At 35.1% G+C, this 23,336-nt stretch overlaps 1 protein-coding gene across 6 annotated transcripts in view; it reads left to right on the top strand.

The window, feature by feature from the left end:
• The first annotated feature begins 3,694 nt into the window (after positions 1-3,694).
• LRRIQ1 (leucine rich repeats and IQ motif containing 1) overlaps positions 3,695-23,336 on the top strand; it is a 201,001-nt gene continuing 181,359 nt past the window's right edge. For all 6 annotated transcript variants that reach the window (XM_029955741.1, XM_029955739.1, XM_029955738.1 and 3 more), the window contains exons 1-7: positions 3,695-3,838; positions 9,102-9,246; positions 10,535-10,646; positions 15,515-15,606; positions 17,413-17,530; positions 18,415-18,638; positions 22,920-22,994. In XM_029955741.1, coding sequence (XP_029811601.1) covers positions 9,103-9,246; positions 10,535-10,646; positions 15,515-15,606; positions 17,413-17,530; positions 18,415-18,638; positions 22,920-22,994 — 765 coding nt within the window. In that variant the 5' untranslated portion in view covers positions 3,695-3,838; position 9,102. The remainder of the gene's footprint in view (positions 3,839-9,101; positions 9,247-10,534; positions 10,647-15,514; positions 15,607-17,412; positions 17,531-18,414; positions 18,639-22,919; positions 22,995-23,336) is intronic.

Below are 23,336 nucleotides of genomic sequence, written 5' to 3'. Positions count from 1 at the left end.
GCCAGGAGATGAGCAATAAGGCTAGAGAAGTAGACTCAGTAAACATCGTCAAGGATCAGGTATGCTTTGCTAAGAAATTGCTTTTATTTTCCTTCAAGTAGTGGAGAACCGTATTTCCATCATCAGCATGGAAGTCAAATGAGAAAAGAAACCTAAGACAGGGAGATACTTTATGAAGCCGATGTACTAGTTCACAACAAATGGATATAGTCTAAAGTACAAGATAGTTGTGGGGATGGGGAACAGTACCAGGATGTGAAAGAAACAGTAGGAGGTAGAAATGCTAGCAGTGGGAAGTTAGAAAAAGCCCCAAATAACACTTGAAACCAGGTCTGTAGAGCTTAAATACCTGGGATAGCAACATTACGTCATGTTTTACAAGATGTCATTTATATCAGTTGCCTTGGCCATCAGAGTTCATCTCCAGGATTACCAATGACCACAAGAGACTCAGGAAGGTAAAATAACTTTTGTGAGTTCACCTAGTTAATATTTGGCAGACTTGAGATTCAAACCCATAGATATAAACTGCTTTCTTGCTACTCTTTCCAGACCCCAATGTCATCATGTGCAAATGTAGATTATAGGAACACACTTCAAAGGGATGTTGTGAAAACAAGATATGATGTGTTAAGATTATGTTTGTAAAGCACTTAGTCCAGTACTGGGCTAAAGGTTACCTATTACTCTTGTTATGGTATAGTAACCTTTTCTTTAAAAAAACCATGTCAGAAAGAAAGAGAGAGTGTGAGTGGGGGAGATGGGCAGAGAGAGAGAGAATCTCAAGCAGGTTTCATGCTCAGCATGGAGCCCAATGGAAGGCTCCACCCTATGACCATTAGATCATGACATGAACCAAATTCAAGAGTTGAATGCTCAACCAACTGAGCCACGGAGGCACCCCTAGTATAGTAGTCTTATATAAGGGAGGTGCACATGAGGTTGGGAAATGTGATGGGAACTGTAGAAAGTAGGTAATCATGTCTGCTTGAGAGAGAGAGAGAGAGAGAGAGAGCACATAAAGGGTTAGAGAGGGAACTTGAGAGTCAGCGATTGTCTTTAGCAAAAAAGAAGCAGAGTTCCAAGAATCCAACACTCTAGGTCACATATTAAAAATATTATTACTCAATAGTCATCCTCAAGAAAATAAAACAAACACCTGCTAGGCAGTTATTTGAGTACTACATGATAATCTAGGATATTTAAATTTAATCACTGCTGAATAAATACTGAGACAACCATTGAGCAATGTTTTTAAAATAAAGTAATCTCACTACCCAACTAACATTTCCAATGAAATCTTTCTTTTTTGGGTATCAGAGGAACAAATAGTTCCCTTTCATTCTTTTATTTCTCAATAAATATTATGTGCTCTCTAAGGGAAATATATTGTGTTAGGTCAATTGGCTATAAACCAATCAGGCCTGCAGATAATTTTCAAAACAAGAGCAAAATTTAATGAAAAGAAAGTTATGTATTAAAAAGAAAGAAAATAACTATGCAGGTTGAAATGTTATAGACAAACTAACCTGGTTGATTTTAGGCTATATTTTCTAGGAATATTGCAATTAAATAAATTTATGCTAAATGCTGTATAGTTAAGCAATGTTTTCAAGTTAAATTGACTTATAAAATGTAACTATTTGGGGTACCTGGGTGGCTCATTCAGTTAAGCGTCCGACTTTGGCTCAGGTCATGATCTCACAGGTTTGGTTTTTCTTTTTTTTAATGTTTTATTTATTCTGGAGAGACAGCGTGAGCAGGGGAGGGTCAGAGAGAGAGGGAGACACAGAATCCGAAGACAGGCTCCAGGCTCTGAGCTAGCTGTCAGCACAGAGCCCAACACAGGGCTCGAACCCATGAACTGTGAAATCATGACCTGAGCCGCCGCCAGACGCTCAACTGACTGAGCCACCCAGGCTCCCCATGATCTCACAGTCTGTGGCTTCTAGCCTTGTGTAGGGCTCTGTGCTGACAGCTCAGAGCCTGGAGCCTGCTTCACATGCTGTGTCTCCCTCTCTCTGCACTTCTCCCGGCTCACACTCTCTCTGTCTCTGTCTGTCTCTCAAAAAAAATCTATAACTATTTGAGATAATTGTTGCATTTTATTTCTTGATTAGTAATAGCTAACTAATGACTATTTGATAGGGTTGTCAGTTTTCTTCCAAGATAAAAAATAACATAAGAACATAAAAGGTATAGTGCTGTGCACCAGGGATGAATTTATCCTCAGAAAAACTCTAAATGCTCTTCTTTTTTGCTAATCGGTTTGTTTGTCAGGGTAAGATTTAAGGGAAAAAAAGCAACTTAGACATTATATTCAAATAAGTTGACTACTAAATTAGCTATTTAAAATTAGTTCTGGAAATTAATTGATTACTAATGGATTTGATATTTTTAGGAAGAGTGTGAATCATTTCCTAGTTACAAATACAATCAATCTTAAGATTTTCACATGTGAATTTCAACATGATATGATAGCCTGAACATTAAAAAAAAATTGTATAGTCTATAAATTTGCAACAAAACTAAACTAAAAAAAAAAAGAAAAGAAAGAATGGCACTTGAGCATGGACTTTGATAATGAAAACTTCTTATCTTTTAATTAGATTTGAGACCAGAAGTAGTTTATTTTTTATAATCATTACCGTTCTTGGGTGAGGCACTAACTGTGTTTTTTTTTTCAATAGTTTGTTGTCAAGTTGGTTTCTATATAACACCCAGTGATCATCCCAACAAGTGCCCTCCTCCATGCAATTGTGTTTTTTAATATCAAAACTCTACTTATTTCTCATTGTATATTATTCATTCTTATGTTGATGCAATGTTAACTGTTACCAGGAAATAGTCTATTTTCTTTCTAAGGCTCAGTGAAATGTTTGCATTTAGTTTATCATATATCAGATATCTTTTACAATTATGCTTAGCCACTTCCTCTTGGAATTTAATACTTTGCTTGCAAACTTAAAAACAATTAAAATCAGAAATACCTGTTATTAACCAAAATATATTTCAGTTTGTACACTGTGTATTTGCTCCACAAAAAAACCCACTTAGATTTATTTTAAAGTTAAAATTAAATAGCACGATATATACTTAAAATTCAAATTTTATATTAGAATAGTGGGTGTCACTGTCAATATTTTACAGTAAAATATATCCCAGAAAATAATTTTTAAACATTTTACCTCCATACACTGAGAAGTTTCTGATAGCCATTGAGTGATAATAGACTTACTTTTCTTTTTAAAAATAAACTGCTGTCGTGGAAAGCATAGACTTTATTGGCTTCTTTTCCACACTTCAGGCCCCACAAATCGCTATTCGAGATTAAGGTTTAGTGGAATGAACAGTCTATTTATGGATAAATGAGCATTCACTAGATGGAAGTAATATAGATAGATCAGAAACAGTTTAAAGGTCAGGCTACCTCTACTTGGGTAATTGTAACAAAATGTTTCTTTATTAAATACTTTCTAAACGTATTTAAATATTAAAATCTACCTGGAAGAAATGTAAAGTTCCTCATCCAACTCCGGAGATGCGGCTTTCGTTCCAATTTTGACTGGAGGTAGTTTGTCCTACTGGGGCACCGGTAAGAAAACGCCGGTCCGGCTTCCTTGGGATTGGCTGTTGTCGTGGTTACGCTTTGTTTGGACTCGCTGGGCGCTGTCTTCCCACTGAGCCGAGGGATTTAGGCGCTGGTGGGTGAGCCGGGCCCCTCCAGGCTGGGGCAGGTGGCGCGGGAGGCGAGACCGAGCTGCGGGAGCGAACGGAGCCGGCGCCTCTCTGCCCGGGCCAGGCTTTAGGACAGACGGTGCGGGCCCGCGGCCGAAGGGTGGGTGGCCGCGCCAGTCTAGGCTCCCTTACAGTTTGGAGATTGTGTGGCTTACTCAAAACTTGGAGACCCACCCTAACGATCTAGGGAGATTTCGAGAATTACCTTTATTCCCTTCCCTAAATGATACTCCCTTTCTTCCCTCCTTTCCCTCTCTTCCTTTCCTTTCCTTCCTTCCTCCCTCCCTCCCTCCCTCCCTCCCTCCCTCCCTCCCTCCCTTCCTTCCTTCCTTCCTTCCTTCCTTCCTTCCTTCCTTCCTTCCTTCCTTCCTATACTTTGTAGTTGCCTTTTAAAGTAGATTTCCCTCTCTTATCTTTATAGTTGAAGAACTATAGTTGAAAGTTGGGTTCCTTAAGATTTCCTACTTTGGGCATCTTTAGCCAACTCCAAGTGATTTTTTATCAACTTGAAGTCGCTTACTGTAGCCCCTTTACAGTGGAATACATCTAGGGCTGCAGTGTCCTAGCCTGTCACCAGCAGGTGGCTGCTGAGGGCTTGAAATGCCTTGAATTGAAATGGAGTGTAGGTGTAAAACACACATCACATTTTGAAGAATTAGTGTACAAAACAGAAATATAAGCTTTTTACATTGATTTTTTAAAGTTGATTTATTTTTAAGAGACAGATAGAGCACAAGTCGGGGAGGGGCAGAGAGAGAAGGAGACACAGAATCTGAAGCATGCTCCAGGCTCTGAGCTTTCAGCACGGAACCGGATGCGGGGCTCGAACTCACAAACCGTGAGATCTTGACCTGAGCCGGAGTAGGTCTCTCAACCTACTGAGCCACCCAGGTGCCCCTACATTGATCTTAATAATCAATAATTTTTATATTGACTACATGTTGAAATAATATATTGGATATATTGGGTTAAATAAAATATGTGATTAAAACTAAAATCACCTGTTTCTCTTTACTTTTTAAAAAGTTGCTACTAGAAAATTTAAAATCACATATGTGCTTGGATATGAAATCTAAAGGTCCAGTAGATGAGCAGAGAGGGACAAAGAATGGAAAAGACTCTTACCTTTACTCTATTCTACCTCTTTCCTTTCTACATAAAGTTTTATGTACCTGTGTGTTCTGCTTTATAGCTGTGGTGTTTTTTTAAATCTATTTTTCCATCTAAGAAATATTTTGATTTGCAGTTTGAGTTTGATAACAAGATAGCATTTTACACTGGTTCTGTTTTTTGTTTTGTTTTCCTTTGGAGGAGGGAGATTATGGGTAAAATTGAGTATATTAAAATGAGTTTTTAGAATTACAAAAGGACTACATATTCATGACTTTAACAATCACTCAACATAACGGTATGACATGCAAATTAGAAATTCCTCAATTTCTTCTAGAAAGTTTCTGTGTTTAAAAAAAAGTGTTCATTTGTGTGTATAGTTATACAAAAAAGATGTTACTCTGCATATCTTTCTGCCCCGTGTATTTTTAAAAATTATTTCTTCTTTGCTACCTTTCCACAGGAGCCTGGTAAATATATACCCATTTTTTAAAAGGACTTGTATAATATTTCATTCTGTGAATCAATCATAATCTATTTAACTGTTTTCTTAATGAGTATTTAGGAGTTTTTAATTAAAATTTTTATTGAGATAATTGTAGATTAACACCTTGTTTTAAGAACTAATACAGAAATATTCCTGTACACTCTGTCCAGTGTCTCTTAATGGTAACATTTTTTAAATAAAATTTACCTTTTTGAGACAGAGACAGAGAGAGAGAGAGGAAGAGAGAGAGAGAGAGAGAGAGAGAGAAAGAGAGAATCCCAAGCAGACTCTGTGTTGTCAGCAGAGTCTGATACAGGGCTTGAACTCAGGAACTGTGAGATCATGACCTGAGCTAAAGTCAAGATTTAGACACTTGACTGACTGAGCCGCACAGACGTCCCCAGTGGTAACATTTTCTAACTGTAGTCTGATATCAGAATATTAATACTGATACAGCCTGCTAATCTTACTCAGTTTTGCTCAATTTTACTTGTACTCATTTGTGTGTATTATATATAATTTTTATCATCTGAACGTGCTCACTTATCTACTACTACGGTCAAGATACTGAACAGCTCCAAAGCTACAAGGAGTTTTTCATGTTGTCCTTTTGTAACCAGAACTACCTTCCTCCAACTCCATTCACCCCTTACTCCTGGGAATCACTAATCTTGCTTCCACTTATAAAATTTTGTCATTTCAAAATGTTAATAAATGGAATAATATAGTATGTTACCTTTTGGTTTGGGCTTTTGCTCAACATGGTTCCCTAGACATTCATGGAGATTTGTCACTCTGGTGACATGTAGTAATACCCATTTCTTTTATTTCTGATTAGTATTACATGGTATTGATGTACTAGAGTTGGTTTAATGAATCATGTACTGGAGGACATTTTGCTTGTCTCCAGTTTGAGGCTGTTATGAATAAAAGTATTATGAAGGTTCTTAGATAAGTTATTTCTCTGGGATAAATGCCCATTAGTATAGGCAATAAGTGGAGATCAGTCCAATTAAATCATTTATATGTGAAAGAAAGATATGTAATATGTATAGCTAGAGGACAGGCAGGCACAGATTTTTTGTTTGTGTGATTTTTTTGTTGGGAGTGAACTGATTGTGTTTATGTGGAGAAGAGAGGCAAGTGAAATATGTATGACAAGGTTGTAAACAGAAAGAATAGTGGGTGGAGCACAGTTCAATATGTGAGAAATTGTCATATTCAAAGCATAGGTACAAGGTTACGTTTTTTTTAATTTATCTTTTTAATTGACATCTAAGTTAGTTAGCATATAGTGCACCAATGATTTCAGGAGGAGATTCCTTAATGCCCCTTCCTCACTTAGCCCATCCCCCCTCCCACAACCCCTCCAGTTACCCTCTGTTTGTTCTCCATATTTAAGAGTCTCTTATGTTTTGTCCCCCTCCCTGTTTTTATATTATTTTTGCTTCCCTTCCTTTATGCTCATCTGTTTTGTATCTTTAAGTCCTCATATGAGTGAAATCATATGATATTTGTTTTTCTCTTACTAATTTCACTTAGCATAATACCCTCTAGTTCCATCCACATAGTTGCAAATGGCAAGATTTCATACTTTTTGATTGCCGAGTAACACTCCATTGTGTGTGAGTATATATGCCTTCTTTATCCATTTATCCATTGATGGATGCCTTTGGGCTTTTTCCATTCTTTGGCTATTATTGATAGTCCTGCTATAATCATTGGGTGCATTTCAAAGCAGCATGCATTTATTCGTTGTATAAATATCTAATAGGGCAGTCTCTTTTTAATATTTTGAGGAACCTCCATACTGTCTTCCAGAGTGCCTGCACCAGTTTGCATTCCCACCAGCAGTCCAAAAGAGATCCTCTTTCTCTGCATCCTCGCCAATATCTGTTGTTGCCTGAGTCGTTAATGTTAGTCATTCTTACAGGTGTAAGGTGGTATCTCATTGTGGTTTTGATGGCATAAGGTTACACTTCATTAGGAAGAGGCTTCTCTCCAAAGAAGATGAATATGAAAAGATTTCAGGAAAAGAAATAGGAAAATGAGGATGTTTCATTTTCTTTGTTAACTAGATCATGAACTATGAACACAGGCTACTGTCTTATTTAATCAGTGTATTTCTGTGCCTCGTTCTGATGTTAATGTACCTGGTTGGCTCCCAAAAAGTTGATTTTGAAATGAGTAAAAGAAGGAAAAGAGGAAGGAAGGAAGGAAGGAAGGAAGGAAGGAAGGAAGGAAGGAGGGAGGGAGGGAGGGAGGGAGGGAGGGAGTCAAGAAGACAGCACTGGAAAGGTCAGGGACCCAAGGAAAGAATGAAAGTTTGGAATAGTCTGGAAAATAAAATATTAGTACAGAATTTTTCAAACTTGTTTTTTTAAACCAAGACACACAGTAAAACAAACACACAATTACACTGCAGCTCATGTACACATACATACATAGATACCTATTTACACATGCATACATAGATTTCTACCTACAAATGTAACAGAAGTTTTTTAAAACAATTTTAATCTTTAACATAGGTAGTAGTAGACTTACAGTTTCATTTATGACCTATCCTAATTTTTCCTATCCAGTTCCATCATTAAAACTTTATGATCAAGAGCCACTGAATTAGTTTTTTGATTTGTGGGTTATCCTCTGGAATTTGAAGACTGTTGGATTAAGGGATGTTCAGGATTGCTGGGCAGATGAAGAACTTGACTAAGTTTGGAGAACATTTCATAGTGGGAGGAGCCCTGGCTTTGGGTCCCTCAGTTAGGGTCCTGTTTCCATTGCTTATGAGTATAATGACTATGCACAGTTAAATAAATTCTCCAAACCTTGGTTTTCTTTTTAATACAATGACGACAATGACCCTACAGCCATTAATTTACTCTGATAGCTGTCAATTCCACAAGTGATTTCTAGTGCCTGGCTTGTCACAGATGGGAATTGCATGGAAACTAGTGGAGGTTGATGATGGTGCTGATTATGTGATGATAGACTGCAATGTACTGCTTCTTGATCCATATCCATCATAAGCATTAAGATTTAAATAAAATAACTATTGATTTTACAAGCCATATATTATCCATCATTAAAACATATTGTTGTTAAACACAGGTGGCTATAGTAAAATGGACAACTATGAGTTAATGCGTAGAAACTAACCCTATATTGTCCCATATGTAGACTTAGGTGGTTCTCTTTTGTGTACTCTAATCTCTGAGTTCTCAAGCTGTTTAGAGGTATTTTGCCCTTAATTATACCCATGAGGATGAGTTTTCTGTGATGTTTCTTGGTTCAGGAAGCTAAGACAGTCCATTCCACATGACTTCTCTCTTAGAGAATTAAGAGATTAATATTAGAGTTTATCATTTTGTAGTCAAACATTAAAAAATAATGAATTGATGGGGAGAGAAAACAATGTTTTTTAATATATGGTACAACCGTAATAAGATATAATGAAAGTTTCCTAGATGAAAACATGTTTACAAAGAACATTAAACAACCCATATTTTTACTCATTCTAACCACTTCAATTCTCTTTATTTTTTAAAATTGTTTATTTATTTTGAGAGAAAGAGAGGGAGAGACAGAGACAGAGAGAGAGAGGAAGAGAGAAAATCTTAAACAGGCTCCATGGTATCAACAAGGAGCCCAACTCAGGACTCAATCCCACAACCCCGAGATCATGACCTAAGCAGAAATAAAGGGTCAGACCACCCAGGCACCGCTCAATTCTCTTTAAGTGGTTTTGTGTTTTATTATGAAAGATGATGGAAAACAACAGTGATGAAGAAGCAAAGCTCAATGAAGAAATAGAAGCTGAATTGGATAAAATCAGCCTTTCTTCATTGGAAAAAGATGATGTTGATAGTGATTCAAAATCAGAACCCCAGAGTGAAGACAGTGATACAGTAAGTGTTAAATGCTGGACTTTTAAGAGCCTTTTAATGGAGTAAACTTTTCAGGAGAAATATTACTTTTCTCACTGTGTTTTACATAGTTATCTCATTTTTTAACTTTAGGATCACTTTTAAACGATGTGTATTGTTAGATATTTAAATATAAAAAGTTGAGGATAGAAATCACATACTTTCATATGTATATATGTGTGTTTTCTGCAAAATTGGGATTATACTATGCAAATAATTATTTGTATCCTGCTTTTTTTACGTACTCATGAGCTTTCTAATGTTATTAGATATACATGAAAAACAAAATTTATGTAAACTCTTTAGATCTATAGAAATAGTTATTTTTTTAGAAATCAAATATATTTCCTTTTCATTTGTATATTTTCCCCAGTTTTATATGCTTAGAAAATTTATTCACAGATTGATTCTTTAACACCAAAATCCTTAAAGTAATGGGAATTTATTTATTTTCAGTTGTGTTATAAAATGTAGATCTAACTAGACATTTTCCTGCATGTATTTAGTTAATATTGTTAATGACACTTGATGAATAATCTACCTCTTCTCAATTGATCTGCCTTTTTTATAGTTTAGTTATTTATTTTGAGAGAGAGAGAAAGAAGGAATGTGAGCATGGGAGGGGCTCAAACTCATGAACCTGACATCATGACTTGAGCTGAAATCGAGTCTCACGTTTAACACACTAAGCCACCAAAGCACGTCTCGATTGATTATCGTTTGTATATGTTTGTATATGTTTAGCCGTTATACATATAATCTATCTAAGATTACCTATTCTTTTCCATTATTCTGTTAGTTTTGGCCTATTGTAGTTTCTTAAGTATCAAACAGATAAAATTCTTTTTGTTGCTTGGCTCTCTCAAAATCTCCACTAAGCTTTTTCTAAAAACATAAACTAAAACTAAAACAACCCATTTGTTAAATTTCAAAAAGCAATTATACTTTGATTTTTAATTAGGATTGAAATAACCTATATACTACTTTTGGAAAGTTAATATTTTTACATTATAATAATAGTAACAATATTCAAAAGAGACAAACAATTCCGAAATTTTTCATCTGAATATGAAATCCAACAGAATCATGGATATACTTCATATCTACCTGAAAATAAAAAGCAAATTTTAACCAAATATACTTGTTTGAACTCATTCACATGTTTTCCTCAAATTTTTGGTACGTCAAAACTTTTATCAAAATTTTGATACATAGTTTTAATAAACAGCTTAACCATTTCTTTCATATTTTCTTTTTTTTTTAATTGGAGGATTTGGATGAATTACCTGAGTCAGTTCTTCACTGTATTAACATCATAAAGAATAAGAGTAAAACTGTTGAAGAGCTCATTCTACAGGACTTAGAAGATACGGATATTTTAAGTAAGTACAGTTTTTAACTGCTTGGTAGATAACTTTTCTGTAAGCATAAGTAATTTATAATTTAGAAAATTATATTGCTTCAAGTTCTTACCTGTTGTTATACACATGTATGATGTATGTGCATTTATGTCTAGTATATAATGTATGAGACTTTTATTTACTCCATTAATTTATTTCCCTTATTACTTTCCTTATATGTCCAATAAATACTAGTCACCAACAGTTTGTTTTACCAGTCCTAATTAAAACCAGACATTCTATTACAACTAATTCTTTAAAAATTTTTTTAAATGTTTGTTTTTGAGAGAGAGAGACAGAACACAAGCAGGGCAGGGGCTGAGAGAGAGACACAGAATCTGAAGTGGCTCCAGTCTCTGCTCTCAGTACAGAGTCTGACATGGGGCTTGAACCCACAAACCTCGAGATCATGACCTGAGCCAAAGTCAGATGCCTAACTGACTCTATTATGGCTGATTCTTGAACAGCACTGGTTTGAACTGCATGGGTCATTTATGCACAGATTTTTTACAGTATTGTAAAGGGATTTTCTTTTTTAATGATTTTCTTAGTAACATTTGCATTTCTCTACTTACTTTGTTATAAGAATACAGTACATAATATACATAATATATATGTTAATAGACTACGTTATTGGTAAGCTTTCTGCTCTACAGCAGGCTATTAGTAGTTATGTTTTGGGGGATCAAAAGATATATGTAGAATTTTTACTATGTGGGGGTCATCACTTGTAATGCTCATGTTGTTCAAGGATCATTGTACTTTGCATTAAAGAAAAGAAAATTAGTTACAGAATATTTTAGAAGTATCAGTTTATACATCTTTTGGGAGAAAAATGTAATTTATATCAGAAGGCTAACTATTTTTATCTGCATCAACTGAGAAAAATTTACTTCTTGGAATTATTCTAAGAATAATAGAATGGTCAAAGATTTAAATAGAATGAATTAAAGTTTAGTTTATAATGAAAAATGGCAACAACCTAAGTGTTTAATAGCATCTTAGTGTGTGCAACAACACCCATGAAAAAGATGGCTTAGATAATATTTAATAGCATAAAAATGTTTGAGATGTAGTATTTAAAATTATTATAAAATTCAGTGCCATTTATGCAAATTAGTGTACATTACCATATGGACATCCAAAGATATTGTTATGCCCAGGTCGCAATATCATCCCCAAAACCAGAGACCGCCAGGGAGACGGAGTCACGCATGCAAAAGCCAAGGACTTGATTACGGGCTGGGTCAGGCTCACAGACTTCACAGCGCAGTGGATCCGTGCTGAGAGCCCCGAGCAAGGGCTGAGCCGGGTTGTTATGCGGTTTGGGAGGGGGAGTCACGGGAAGTTGTGACACAGGTACAGGGGTCCAATCATTATCGTACAACAGCATTGGCCGTAACGCTAACCATACACATTGTCCAGAGTGTTCGTTACTTTTGGCGGGACCCAATCATGACCGTTTGTGTTTTTTTTAAAATAACCAATCACAGGGTGGGCCAAGGACCCCCACGTGGGGTGAGTAACTGGTTAATCTAGTATTAAACAACAGGTAACTATCTATGGTTTCCATCTACAGGCCTGTCTGTAGGAATGTTAAGGGTGTTAGCTGGCCGCTTCTGATTGGCTGCTGTGAAGGTGGTCGCTTGTTGAGCAATGTGTGCCCTTCCCTGTGATTGTCTAATGATTCTGGGAGACGGAAACTTAGGCCTTCAAGGACAGAGGGGAAACTTAGCCTGTCAGGGAGTCAGTTTGGTTCAGACCTGTGTCCTTTCAATATTCATTCAATAAATATTACTGTGTGAAATCTATTTTAGCTACTACGACTATAACACAGAACAAAATAGGCAAAGGTCCGGCTTTACTATTCTAATGTTCCAGTGTGGGGAGATAGACTATACACAAATAAATATGCAATATTTTAATAATGATAACTTCTATGAAGGAAAAAGTTTTAGATAGAGGTTAGAGATTGGAGGTTGCTATTTGAGATAGGGTAAGTCAGGGAAGGCCTCTCTGATAAGGTAATATTTGAGCAATGACAGAAAGGTAAGCCTCATGGATGTCTCCGTGAACGAGAAGGTGAGCCATGTGGATATCTAGAGAGCCAGTGTTCCAGAAAGAAGGATCTGTAAAGGCCAAAGCACGGATCATATAAGGGTCAGGTCATGTAAGGCTCTTACAAGTCATGGTCTGGATTTTGGATTCTATTCTCTGTATGTCAAGGTTTCTGAATAAAGAGTGATAGTATCTGACACATTTTGAGACAATCATTCTGGTGATTACATAGGAAAGATGCCTTAAGGTAGCAAGAGTCTACTACAAGGCTGTTGTAACAGTGTGATTAGATATGAGAGTGATTTGAGTAGAAATGATGAAAAATAGTCATATTCTAGAAACCATTTTTAAGGTAAAAAGAACCAAAGGGATTTTTTTATTGGTGGATTATAATGAAAGGAAGAGAGGAAACTGACTTCACGATTTTTGTCCTGAGCACCTGTGTGAATGGATATGTAACGACTTACTATATGCAGATGCTTCAAATTTTGGCATTGATTATCTGTAGTTGAGTTATGGGGAATTTTAATGGTTTTTAAATTTATATTTACTAAGGTAAATATGATGAAAATATATTGTAAATATATTGGCAATTATATAGCTTAATTAAGAAAAAATAGAAGGAAACACAATCATAGAAAACTAATTACATAAAAAGTTATGGAACTACAGTTATTGCAGTGGCTTAGAAAAGTATGAGATCTTATATATTGTTCTAATGAAATAAGTTTGATAGTCTCAATGAACAGAATAGTTTTATAAGAAAATTCAAATGATCAAAGTTGTTTGAAAAAGGTGGAAAACATGATTAAATTGATAATCTGGCAAGAAGGTGGAAAAGGTTTCCTTCTCAAATGTCATCAGACATTAGTATGATTTTGGGGGCACACTGGGATAAGTGTCCAACTTTGGCTCAGGTCATGATCTCATAGCTTGTGAGTTCGAACCCCATATTGGGCTCTGTGCTGACAGCTCAGACCCTGGAGCCTGCTTCAGATTCTGTCTCTTCTTCTCTCTCCCTGCCTCCCCCTTGTTCGAGCTCTGTGTCTCAATCTCTCAAATATAAGTAAACATTTAAAAAATTAAAGAAATTAGTATGACTTTAAAAGAAATCAGTATGATTTACAATTGATTTCTTACAATCCACAAGGATAGACAAATCTGAAGATTATATTTCATTTTAAAAAAGCTGCATATTTCTTTTTTTTTTTAAATTTTTTAACATTTTATTTATTTTTGAGAGAGAGAGGCACAGAGCGTGAGCAGGGGAAGGTCAGAGAGAGAGGGAGACACAGAATCAGAAGCAGGCTCTAGGCTCTGAGCAAATGGTCAGCACAGAGCCTGACGCGGGGCTCGAACCCACAAACCATGAGATCATGACCTGAGCTGAAGTAGGCCGCTTAACCAACTGAGTCACCCAGGCGCCCCAAAAGCTGCATATTGCAGATACAAATCAATACAAGCATAACACACATACAAAAGAAGCCAGAGGCTAGTTTCATTTTTGAATGTAGATGTTTTGATTAGGACTCTCATTTGTAGACAGGAGCTACTTTAGCTCCGTTAAGCAGAAAGGTTTTGGGGGTATTTGTGTGTTTGTTTTTATGAGTAGAGTAAATATTTTGGTTATTTATTGCTGCAAAACAAACTGAGTGGTTCAAAATAACAATACGTTATTATCTTATTATTGTTCTGTGGATTGACTGAGCTAGGCAGTTCTTGCTTAGATTTCTGTGTGCATTTACAGTTAGATTTTAATTAGGAATGTAGTTATCTGAAGTCTTTAGTTTTCACACATAACATTTTTAGGAAATAGTCAGAACTTAAATCACCCTCCGAAACCTGGCTTCCAGGGAATCTGTAGAACGTTATTTTTGCTTTCAACCCTTCCCATAGGAAAGCATGCTGGTAAGACTGTGAGTAGGTGTTGAAGAAGAAAATTCATGATACCTCACAAAACTGGTGTGAAGAGTTAGTTAACCAGCAGAACAGTCATCTGTAAAAAATAGTTTACTCATAGGAGAGATTACCATGATAGAACATATTAACTGAATAAGGAAAAGAAAAACTATATCAGCACAAATGATAAAAAGACAATAAAATTCAACAAAAAACTCATAAAACCAGGAATTAAAACCCACTTCATTCACATGAGTAATTATAATCTTTTAAATTAATACATTTATGAGAGTATTTTTAATATCTTGCGCAAGCTTATATTGCGAGTTTGTGGCAAGTAGAGTCGAACCTTTGTTAATTTCTAGTTAGGGTGTCATTACAGTATCAAACAGCATTATTCTGTGTACATGGAAAAAAAAACTTTAGTATGGAATATGAAAGGTGATCAAGAGTGCTTTATAAATTTGTTACTTTTAGTTTTAGGACAAAGATTCCAGATTTCCTCTGTTCTTTATTTTTCATTATTTTCCTGTTGTTTTGAATCACTGATCTAGTCACTGATAGAGGTTCCTGCATGACTCAGATGGTTAAGCATCTGACTCTTGATTTCTGCTCAGGTCATGCTCTCATGGTTCATGAGATCAAGCCCTGTGCAGGCTCTGCACTGATAGCATGAGCCTGCTTGAGATTCTTTCTCTCCCCCTCACTCCGCCTCTCCCCCACTCATGCTCATGTGCACACACTCTCTGTCCCTCTCCCAAAACAAATAAAGATTTCAAAAAAGAATATACTGTGATCGAATTTTAGATTAAAGGATGATGAAACGGTTTCAGATTTTACTGTCTTTTGCCTTGCTCTAATATTTAAAACTATAATATTTTTTCTTTCTCTAGATTGTAGTTATGGAGTGGTTTCTAATAATCATATGCATTTAAGGATAGAATTACCAACTGAACATAAAGAACATCCGGAACAATTAATAAAGGTATATGATCTATATTTGACTGAAAGTACTCAATATTACAGTTAGAATTTTACGTTTCCCTCTTATGAGGGATGCTAGTTCAATAATTTAAAGTCACTGATTGGGCTGCCTGTGTGGCTCAGTCGACTGGGCATCTGACTTCAGCTCAGGTGGTGATCTCACAGTTTGTGGGTTCGAGCCCTGTTTTGGACTCTGTGCTGACAGCTCAGAGCCTGGAGCCTGCTTTGGATTCTGTGTCTTCCTCTCTCTCTGACCCTTCCTGGCTCATACTCTGTCTCTCTCTCTCTCAAAAATAAATAAACATTAAAAAATAAAAAAAATAAAGTGCACTTATTAAAAATTTTAAAAATATTTTTAAGCAAATCATTTTTAGTTTCATGCTTTCTCTGGCATGTAATAGACAACAATTCAAGTTTCAGTCTTTTTTTATGTTTTATTTATTTTTGACAGAGAGTGAGCAGGGGAGGATCAGAAAGAGAGGGAGACACAGAATCTGAAGACAGGCTCCAGGCTCTGAGCTAGCTGTCAGCACAGAGCCCGACATGGGGCTTGAACCCATGAATGCAAGATCATGACCTGAGCTGAAGCCGAACGCTCAACCGACTGAACAACCCAGATGCCTCCAAATTTCAATCTTTAAAAATATTAGAAATAGTAGTTTGAACCATCAGTATTTGGAAACCTAACTATGTTGTGTGATTATTTTTCCCCTAAAAACTCCAAGGAAAACAATGAATATAATTTTAATTACCTTGCTTAAGAATGTACTACGTTCAAGTAGAGATTTTAAATACCCTATTGCAAATTTAAAAATACATCTTACGTTAGTTAAAAAAATATAAAATAAACACATTCTTAAAGAAATGATTAACGAAGAGCGTAGTATTCTGAAAGATATGAGTAAAAGAGAGCCATGGATTTGACAAAGTTTCTTCTCAGGTTCAGCATCTGGACTCATTTTTACTTCTCATTTTATCCAACTATCTCTAATTTTACCTAACTCTACTCCTGGTCCTATGATGTTTAGGATAATTTGCAAGTTGCTTATATATAAATATCTCTTGACTCTCTTTCTTGGTAACAAACTTGAAATATTAATTTTGAATTATCATACTACTACTTCATTGAAATAGATATCCTATATCTTTCCAAGAATATGGTGCAAGCCCAATTATGGAAAAGTACTCATCAATGTTATGACTTTCACATTATTCAGGTTAGAGTAGAAACTAGTTCTGTTTTTCAGATGTACTGAATGTATCAGCAGTTTGTATATGTGAGCAATCACTGTAAGTAAGAAATACAGAAATATATTAGGAAGGAAACACTAGCAGAAACATTTGGAAATGATTTTCAGGCATTTTTTTGTGTGTTCATTTGAGTATAGTTAATACACAGTATTACATTAGCTTCAGGTACACAACATAGTAATAAAACATCTCTACACATCATGCTATGCTCACCACAAACTAACTACCATCTGTTACCATAAAAGGCTGTATATCATCGACTGCATTCCCAATGCTATACCTTTTATTTCTATGACTTATTCATTCCATGGATTTTTAAGCAGTTTAATTGAATAGTGTGGATAAATATCAGAGAGTGATTGAATTCTGAAAGACAAGGAAGGTAAAACGTAGTCTGTTTGCATGAGAAAAAACATTTTCAGTGTGCTAGAGAGTTGTATTTGAGAGAGATTCAAAGTAAATAAAGTTCTAGATATGTGTATATAAATACTTGATACATTATTAAAATGATTGCTTGACTCTCTCTTTAATTATTGTCACTCTTTTAACCTCTTAGATGCTATCTGAAATAGAAAAAGAGGAATTTCTGAGGAGTCAAACTCATTGTGGTAGTCCTGATTCTATTCCAGAGCCTGATCCTCCTGATTTGCCCGTGGATGAACATGTTTTGTCAGGTTGGCTGAACTGCTCTATGATAGTTTTGATAATTTTAATGTAATTTACCATAGTTGCCTGAAAATAAATTGCACAGCTGTGTTTTGACATGTAGAAAAACATAATCCTGATATTTGAAAATTATTGTGCTGTACTGATTTAATTTCATATTTTCATAGTTTTTTTATACCTCCCAAATTGACTTGACTTAAATATATTTAAAATTTTCCATCTATATAGCTGACTGAAATAGATATACTCACCTTTGGATTTTTAAGTGTCTTTTAAACTATGTTCCCTAAGTATCCTTTAAGTATAGCACATATATACACATTATGTTTTTATATTAAGTTTTGTGGTATAGTTTAAGGCAAGGTATGTAATTTCTTAATTAACAGAAATGGAACTTCTTTGTGTATGACTGCAATAGAATTTTTATGTACTTTTTGCATATTATCACTTTTACTTTGGTAATACACTATTATTTCTTCATTTCAAAATTACTCTTATACTTTACATTAAATCAGTTTTGAGAGGTTTTTTGTTGTTTTTTTTCATTTTGTTTTTTGTTTTTGTTTTTTTTGTTTGTGTTTTTGTTTTGAGTGAAAGAGAGAGCAAGTGAGCTGAAAAGGGGCAGAAGGAGAGAGAGAGAGAGAGAGAGAGAGAGAGAGAGAGAAAGAGAGAGAGAGAGAGAGAGAGAGAGAGAGAGAGAAAGAATCTTAAGCAGGCTCCATGCCCAGCCCAGAGCCCAATGTGAGGCTCAATCCAACAACTCTGGGATCGTGACCTGAGTTGAAATCAGGGGTTGAAATCAACTGACTGAGCCACCCAGGCACACTGAAAGATATGATTTTAATAATAATAATAATAATAATAATAATAATATTTCTCTTCATTAATGAAGATGATACTGATATGAATTTTGGATACTGTGAAGTGGAAGAAAGATGTAGACAGTCTTTTGAAGCTTGGCAAGAGAAGCAGAAAGAGCTGGAAGACCAAGAGAAGGTAACTCTCAAAGCTCAAAGGGATAGAGAAGAAAAGCAATTTCAAGAAGAAGAAGAAAAGAGACATTGCTGGATGAAACAATTTGAAGTTGAAAAGAAGAAATTAGAGAATATTCACAAGGTAAAGATTTATTTTTTTTCATACATTTTTTGAATCAGTATCTACTTCTGAATAGTACTGATGTTTTGAATTATGGCCTGGATTGAACTACGTTATGTGTATTTTTTTAAGAATTTTACTTTTTGGATCAAATGACATTAGAAAGTATTTTTTAAATATCTATCTTTGAGAGAGAGGGAGACAAGAAGAGAGAAGGAGAGAGGCTGAGTAGAGGAGGGGCAGAGAGAGAGAGGGACAGAGGATCTAAAGTGGGCTCTGTGCTGACAGCAGAGAGCCTGATGTGGGGCTCGAGCTCATGAACCCTGAGATCATGTCCTGAGCAGAAGTCGGACCCTAACCAGCTGAGCCATCCGGGAACCCTGTCCTGTGGGTTGTAAGTACTTCTGATAGTTGAAGCAATTGACTGTGGTAACAGTATTTACTATGGATTTCTTGATTAGTTTTCACTGAAATTCATTGGAATTTCAGATGCTGCTTTGGATCTTGGGGGTCTCCTGGGTCTATGAAGTTACAAAGATTGTCCTAGAAAAGCTGATACTTAGAACATAAACTGTTGTTTTTTCATACCCTTCTAATCATGGAAGAAGGCAACATAATTTTCTTGATTATGAAATGTCCTTGCTATGTGGTCTGATATTACATAGCAATTACATAAAACATTATTTCATAAAGTGGTTCAACCATATAGGTGATGGCCTGTGCCTTGCTCCCATATTGAGCTAATTTCTGAGCCTAGAGAGTGTTTGGTGTGAAGCAGTTTTGGGTTTTTATTTCTGTTTCCTCCTAACCCTACCCCAGGGGGTCCACAACTTCGAGTCATAGTGGTGGTATATTGGTATATAGTGGTGTATTGAGAAACTGGTGGATTTTTAGGACCTGACTTTAGGACCGTCAAGATCCGTAGAATGTGTGGGTAATAGGCAGGGCTCACTTCTCTGTCTTGCATTACTAAAATTGACTTACATATTGCCTACTAGTTTTGAGTGTTCCATATAGAGAACATTGACATGTGGCCACTTATGCAGTTTAGGGTATTCTAGCCCTCCATGTTCAGGACATTGCATTTCCTGATCATATAGAAAATAAATTAAAAGTAATTATATTATAGAGCCAGTTTGGTTGTAGCTTTTTCTAATAGTGAACTGTGGATCCTTAGCTTTCCTTTCATTATATTTTTCTTCCTACAGACCATTTTAAGCAGTCATTTCTGAAAGTCAGAAACTTTTTTTTTTCTTTAATTTCAGGATCGGCTTTAATGTAATTTAGGTTATTGGAGTAGTGTTTGCTATCTTGTGCTTAAGTGCATCATTGCCATTGATAGTTAGTGGTGTTTTCAGATTTAGAAAACATCTGACTTTTAAATTCTGTTCAGATAAGTTGACATTTTTAATTGTTTTAAAACAAAAATAGATTGACTACCTCAATGGCAAAGCATTCATCTATATGCTTAAATGACACAAAAGAGATCTAATATCTGAGCCCCACCCTCAAAGATTCTAACTTAGTTTCTAAAAGTAATTTGTACTTTGTCATAAAATTATAGTATTTTAATGGATTCCTAAATGTATGCTTTGTTATGCCTTGAGGCTTAACACTTTTCCAATGACCGTTCCATAATTTTATTATGATGGATTCTAAATACGTAATTTATTTTCTTTCAGTAGGTCTGTTCTGTGTCCTTTGTTAGCTTCCTATTTCATTCCACTAAACAACTACTGTAAATCTCTTTCTTTAAAAGTTTTACCCAACTTCTCCCTCCTCATTATTGGCAAGTAATCACATGACATTTTTGCATCAGTTGCAACCTTTATTTTCTAATCCTATTTCTTGTTTGCCTCAACCTTTATATTCATCCTGTTTTTTTCCTTGCCTCTGCTGCATTCTCAGTAGGAAAGTTTTCTTCTACTAAAAGTTATTTTTCCCTGCCTGCTCTAGATTCTGTAATTTTCCAATTTATCCCTGCTTTGTTTGTTTGTTTGTTTGTTTTACCCTATCTGCTGAAACACCTCTATCGACCTCCTTCTTTCTTATTGTTTATGCACATGTTCAGTTTTCTCCCATCCTGGAAACAAAACACAAGAAAAACCACAAGATCACTTTTGTTCATATGTCTCACTTTAGCTTCTCTTTAGCTCTACCTACCAGAGTCAGGCTTATTAAAGAGTAGTTATTTTTGCTATATTTCTGTCCTTGTCTCTCATTAAATCCTAAGCCTACTGTATATATGTTTGTATGTGTGTGTGTGTATATATATATACGTATATATATATACACGTATATACATATATACGTGTATATGTATATATATATACGTATATATATATGTATATATATATAAAACCATCACCCTACTAAATGAAACTGCTCTTGACAAAAATAACCAATGACGCCTCCAATTTCATACTCACAGGTTCTTTTTCAGTTCTTATGTTGGCCTCTGTACTGTTTTCCTTGACTTAGATTGGATCATACTGCCTTGATTCTCTTCTTACATGTTTGACAGTTCCTCCTTTATATCCAGTTTAGCTTCTATGTCTCTGTCTCTCTCTTTGAATATGGTACTACCAAGGATTTCTTTCTTTGTCTTTTTCTTTTTCTTTGAATACTTTCTCTCTTGATAATCTCAGCCACAGCCATGGCTGTTCAGAAACAAAGCTATATTTACAATAATAATAAAGTCAACTATATAACTCTTGTACAGATACTTAATACTCCTAACATAATATGTCTAAAGCTGAATGGATTGTCTTTCTTTCTGAATTGTGCTTCTCCTCAGGTACTTGTTGTTTCGATGGACTACACTATCATCATAGCCCAAGCTAGAATGACAGGGATCATCTTTGAGTCTTCCCTCTCTTTGTTATCCTCCTCCCTCTAATAGTTCTATTATCCATCTCCTCATCCACACACTTGTCTACAGTTACTCCATAGTTCAGAGTGTCCTTATGTCTAGCTTGGCATATTCACTAAACTCTTTAATTGATCTCTCTTCTTTTGGTCGTGTGTTCCACAAGCGCATTAACCATAGTGCTGTCAGAGGACTTTTTAAAAAAATATTCATTTCTTTATTTTGGGAGAGAGAGGGAAAGAGACTGCGTGAGCAGAGTAGGGGGAGAAAGAGAATCCCAAGTAGTCTCAGCACTGTCAGCACAGAACTGGATGCTGGGATCCATCTTAGGAAATAGGAAACCTGTGAGCATGAACTAAGTGGAAATCAAGAGCTGACCACTTAACTGACTCCACCCAGGCACCCCCAGAGGATTTTGTTATTTCTCTGCTTATATATAAGATTATAGCCAAAGAAATAATGCTATTTCCTTTATTTCCAATCAGCTGGTAGTTTTTGGCAATTTCATGTTTACATTGTCTTTATATCTGTTCTCACTCCTGCCATCCTATCTACAGAAGGCTCTCCTTAATTCTTACATGGACTTTTCTAATACCTACCTTATTATCTCTTTAATGACTCTGGCTTTTTGTCTTTAACTGTATCTAATGTAAACTTTTAATTTTCCTAAAAACAGAACAATAGGCAATTTCCTATTGAAAACAAATTTAATAAACTCTGTCTGTTTAATTTAACATGTCTGTTTAACCTCTTGAAAGCTTAGTCATTTCAGCTCCAGTCATAGCTGAGTGCATGACATCTTTGATGATCCTCCAGTTATAACACCTCTTTCTGCTGTGATGCATTATAGTCTTCTCTTGAGATAAATTTCTTCTGCTAAATTTGAGATAATATGTGAACTTATGATAGTGTTTCCATATTACAGGTTACATTTTATAGGAAAGGGATTACATTTTACTGATCTTGTTTATTCTTCAGAGCCTTAGCAAAATAGATGCTAATAAAAAAAAACATTATCCACGGAACTGATGGGTTAGGTGAGTTAAATGGGATGGGGAGGAGAGAAGAATATTATATAATGCAAAACTCATCTTACATATGTATTTGTAAGATGTAATATTTGTAATTTTTGTGTTGTCCAACAGCATATCTAGTAAATACGTTTTATTCATAAATAAACATACTCAGATACATAAAACAACTTTCCCAGGCTGCCAACATGTTTATGTGCTTAAATGGGAACCTTAGGTATTATTTATGTGACACATTAGTTTGAGATTAAAGTTGTTATCGTACTACGAATAACAGAATCATTGGGTGAGTTTTTATCTTTAACTATTATTTACAAATATAGGTTGTAAGAACCAATTGTAATGATCATATATATTTTTTTGATACTTGAATATAAAATCTCAATATTACCTTATGTTCAGCAAGAACAGGACAAGATGAATGATGAACTCCATAAAGAAGAGGAAATATGGAAAGAGAAATTTAAACAGCATGAGGTATATATTTTTTCCTTTTTTTCATCACAATAATCATTCTTCATTTGAAGTAATTATTATACTTGAAATGGACATTTAAAAATAATATTGTCTAGCTGGTATAGGATTTAATTTACTAAGACTTTAAAAATTCATTAATCACTAGACATTATTCTTGTAATATAATGTCCTAAAAATTAAAATAAACTGGTTCAGTGAGTGTATATGTCTTTATAAAATTATAATTCTATAATTTTTTAAAATTTGAGATTTAAGATTAAGATGCTATTATGAATATTCCATTATGATTGAAGATGGCTATGAAAATTCCTTCATTTCTTGAACACAATTGAATGTTAAATA

This window comes from Suricata suricatta, chromosome 10 (assembly GCF_006229205.1).
Source record: "Suricata suricatta isolate VVHF042 chromosome 10, meerkat_22Aug2017_6uvM2_HiC, whole genome shotgun sequence".
In the NCBI taxonomy this organism is placed as follows: domain Eukaryota; kingdom Metazoa; phylum Chordata; class Mammalia; order Carnivora; family Herpestidae; genus Suricata; species Suricata suricatta.
Note: the sequence above shows the minus strand (reverse complement) of the source record. Positions and strands in the feature narration are given on the sequence as shown.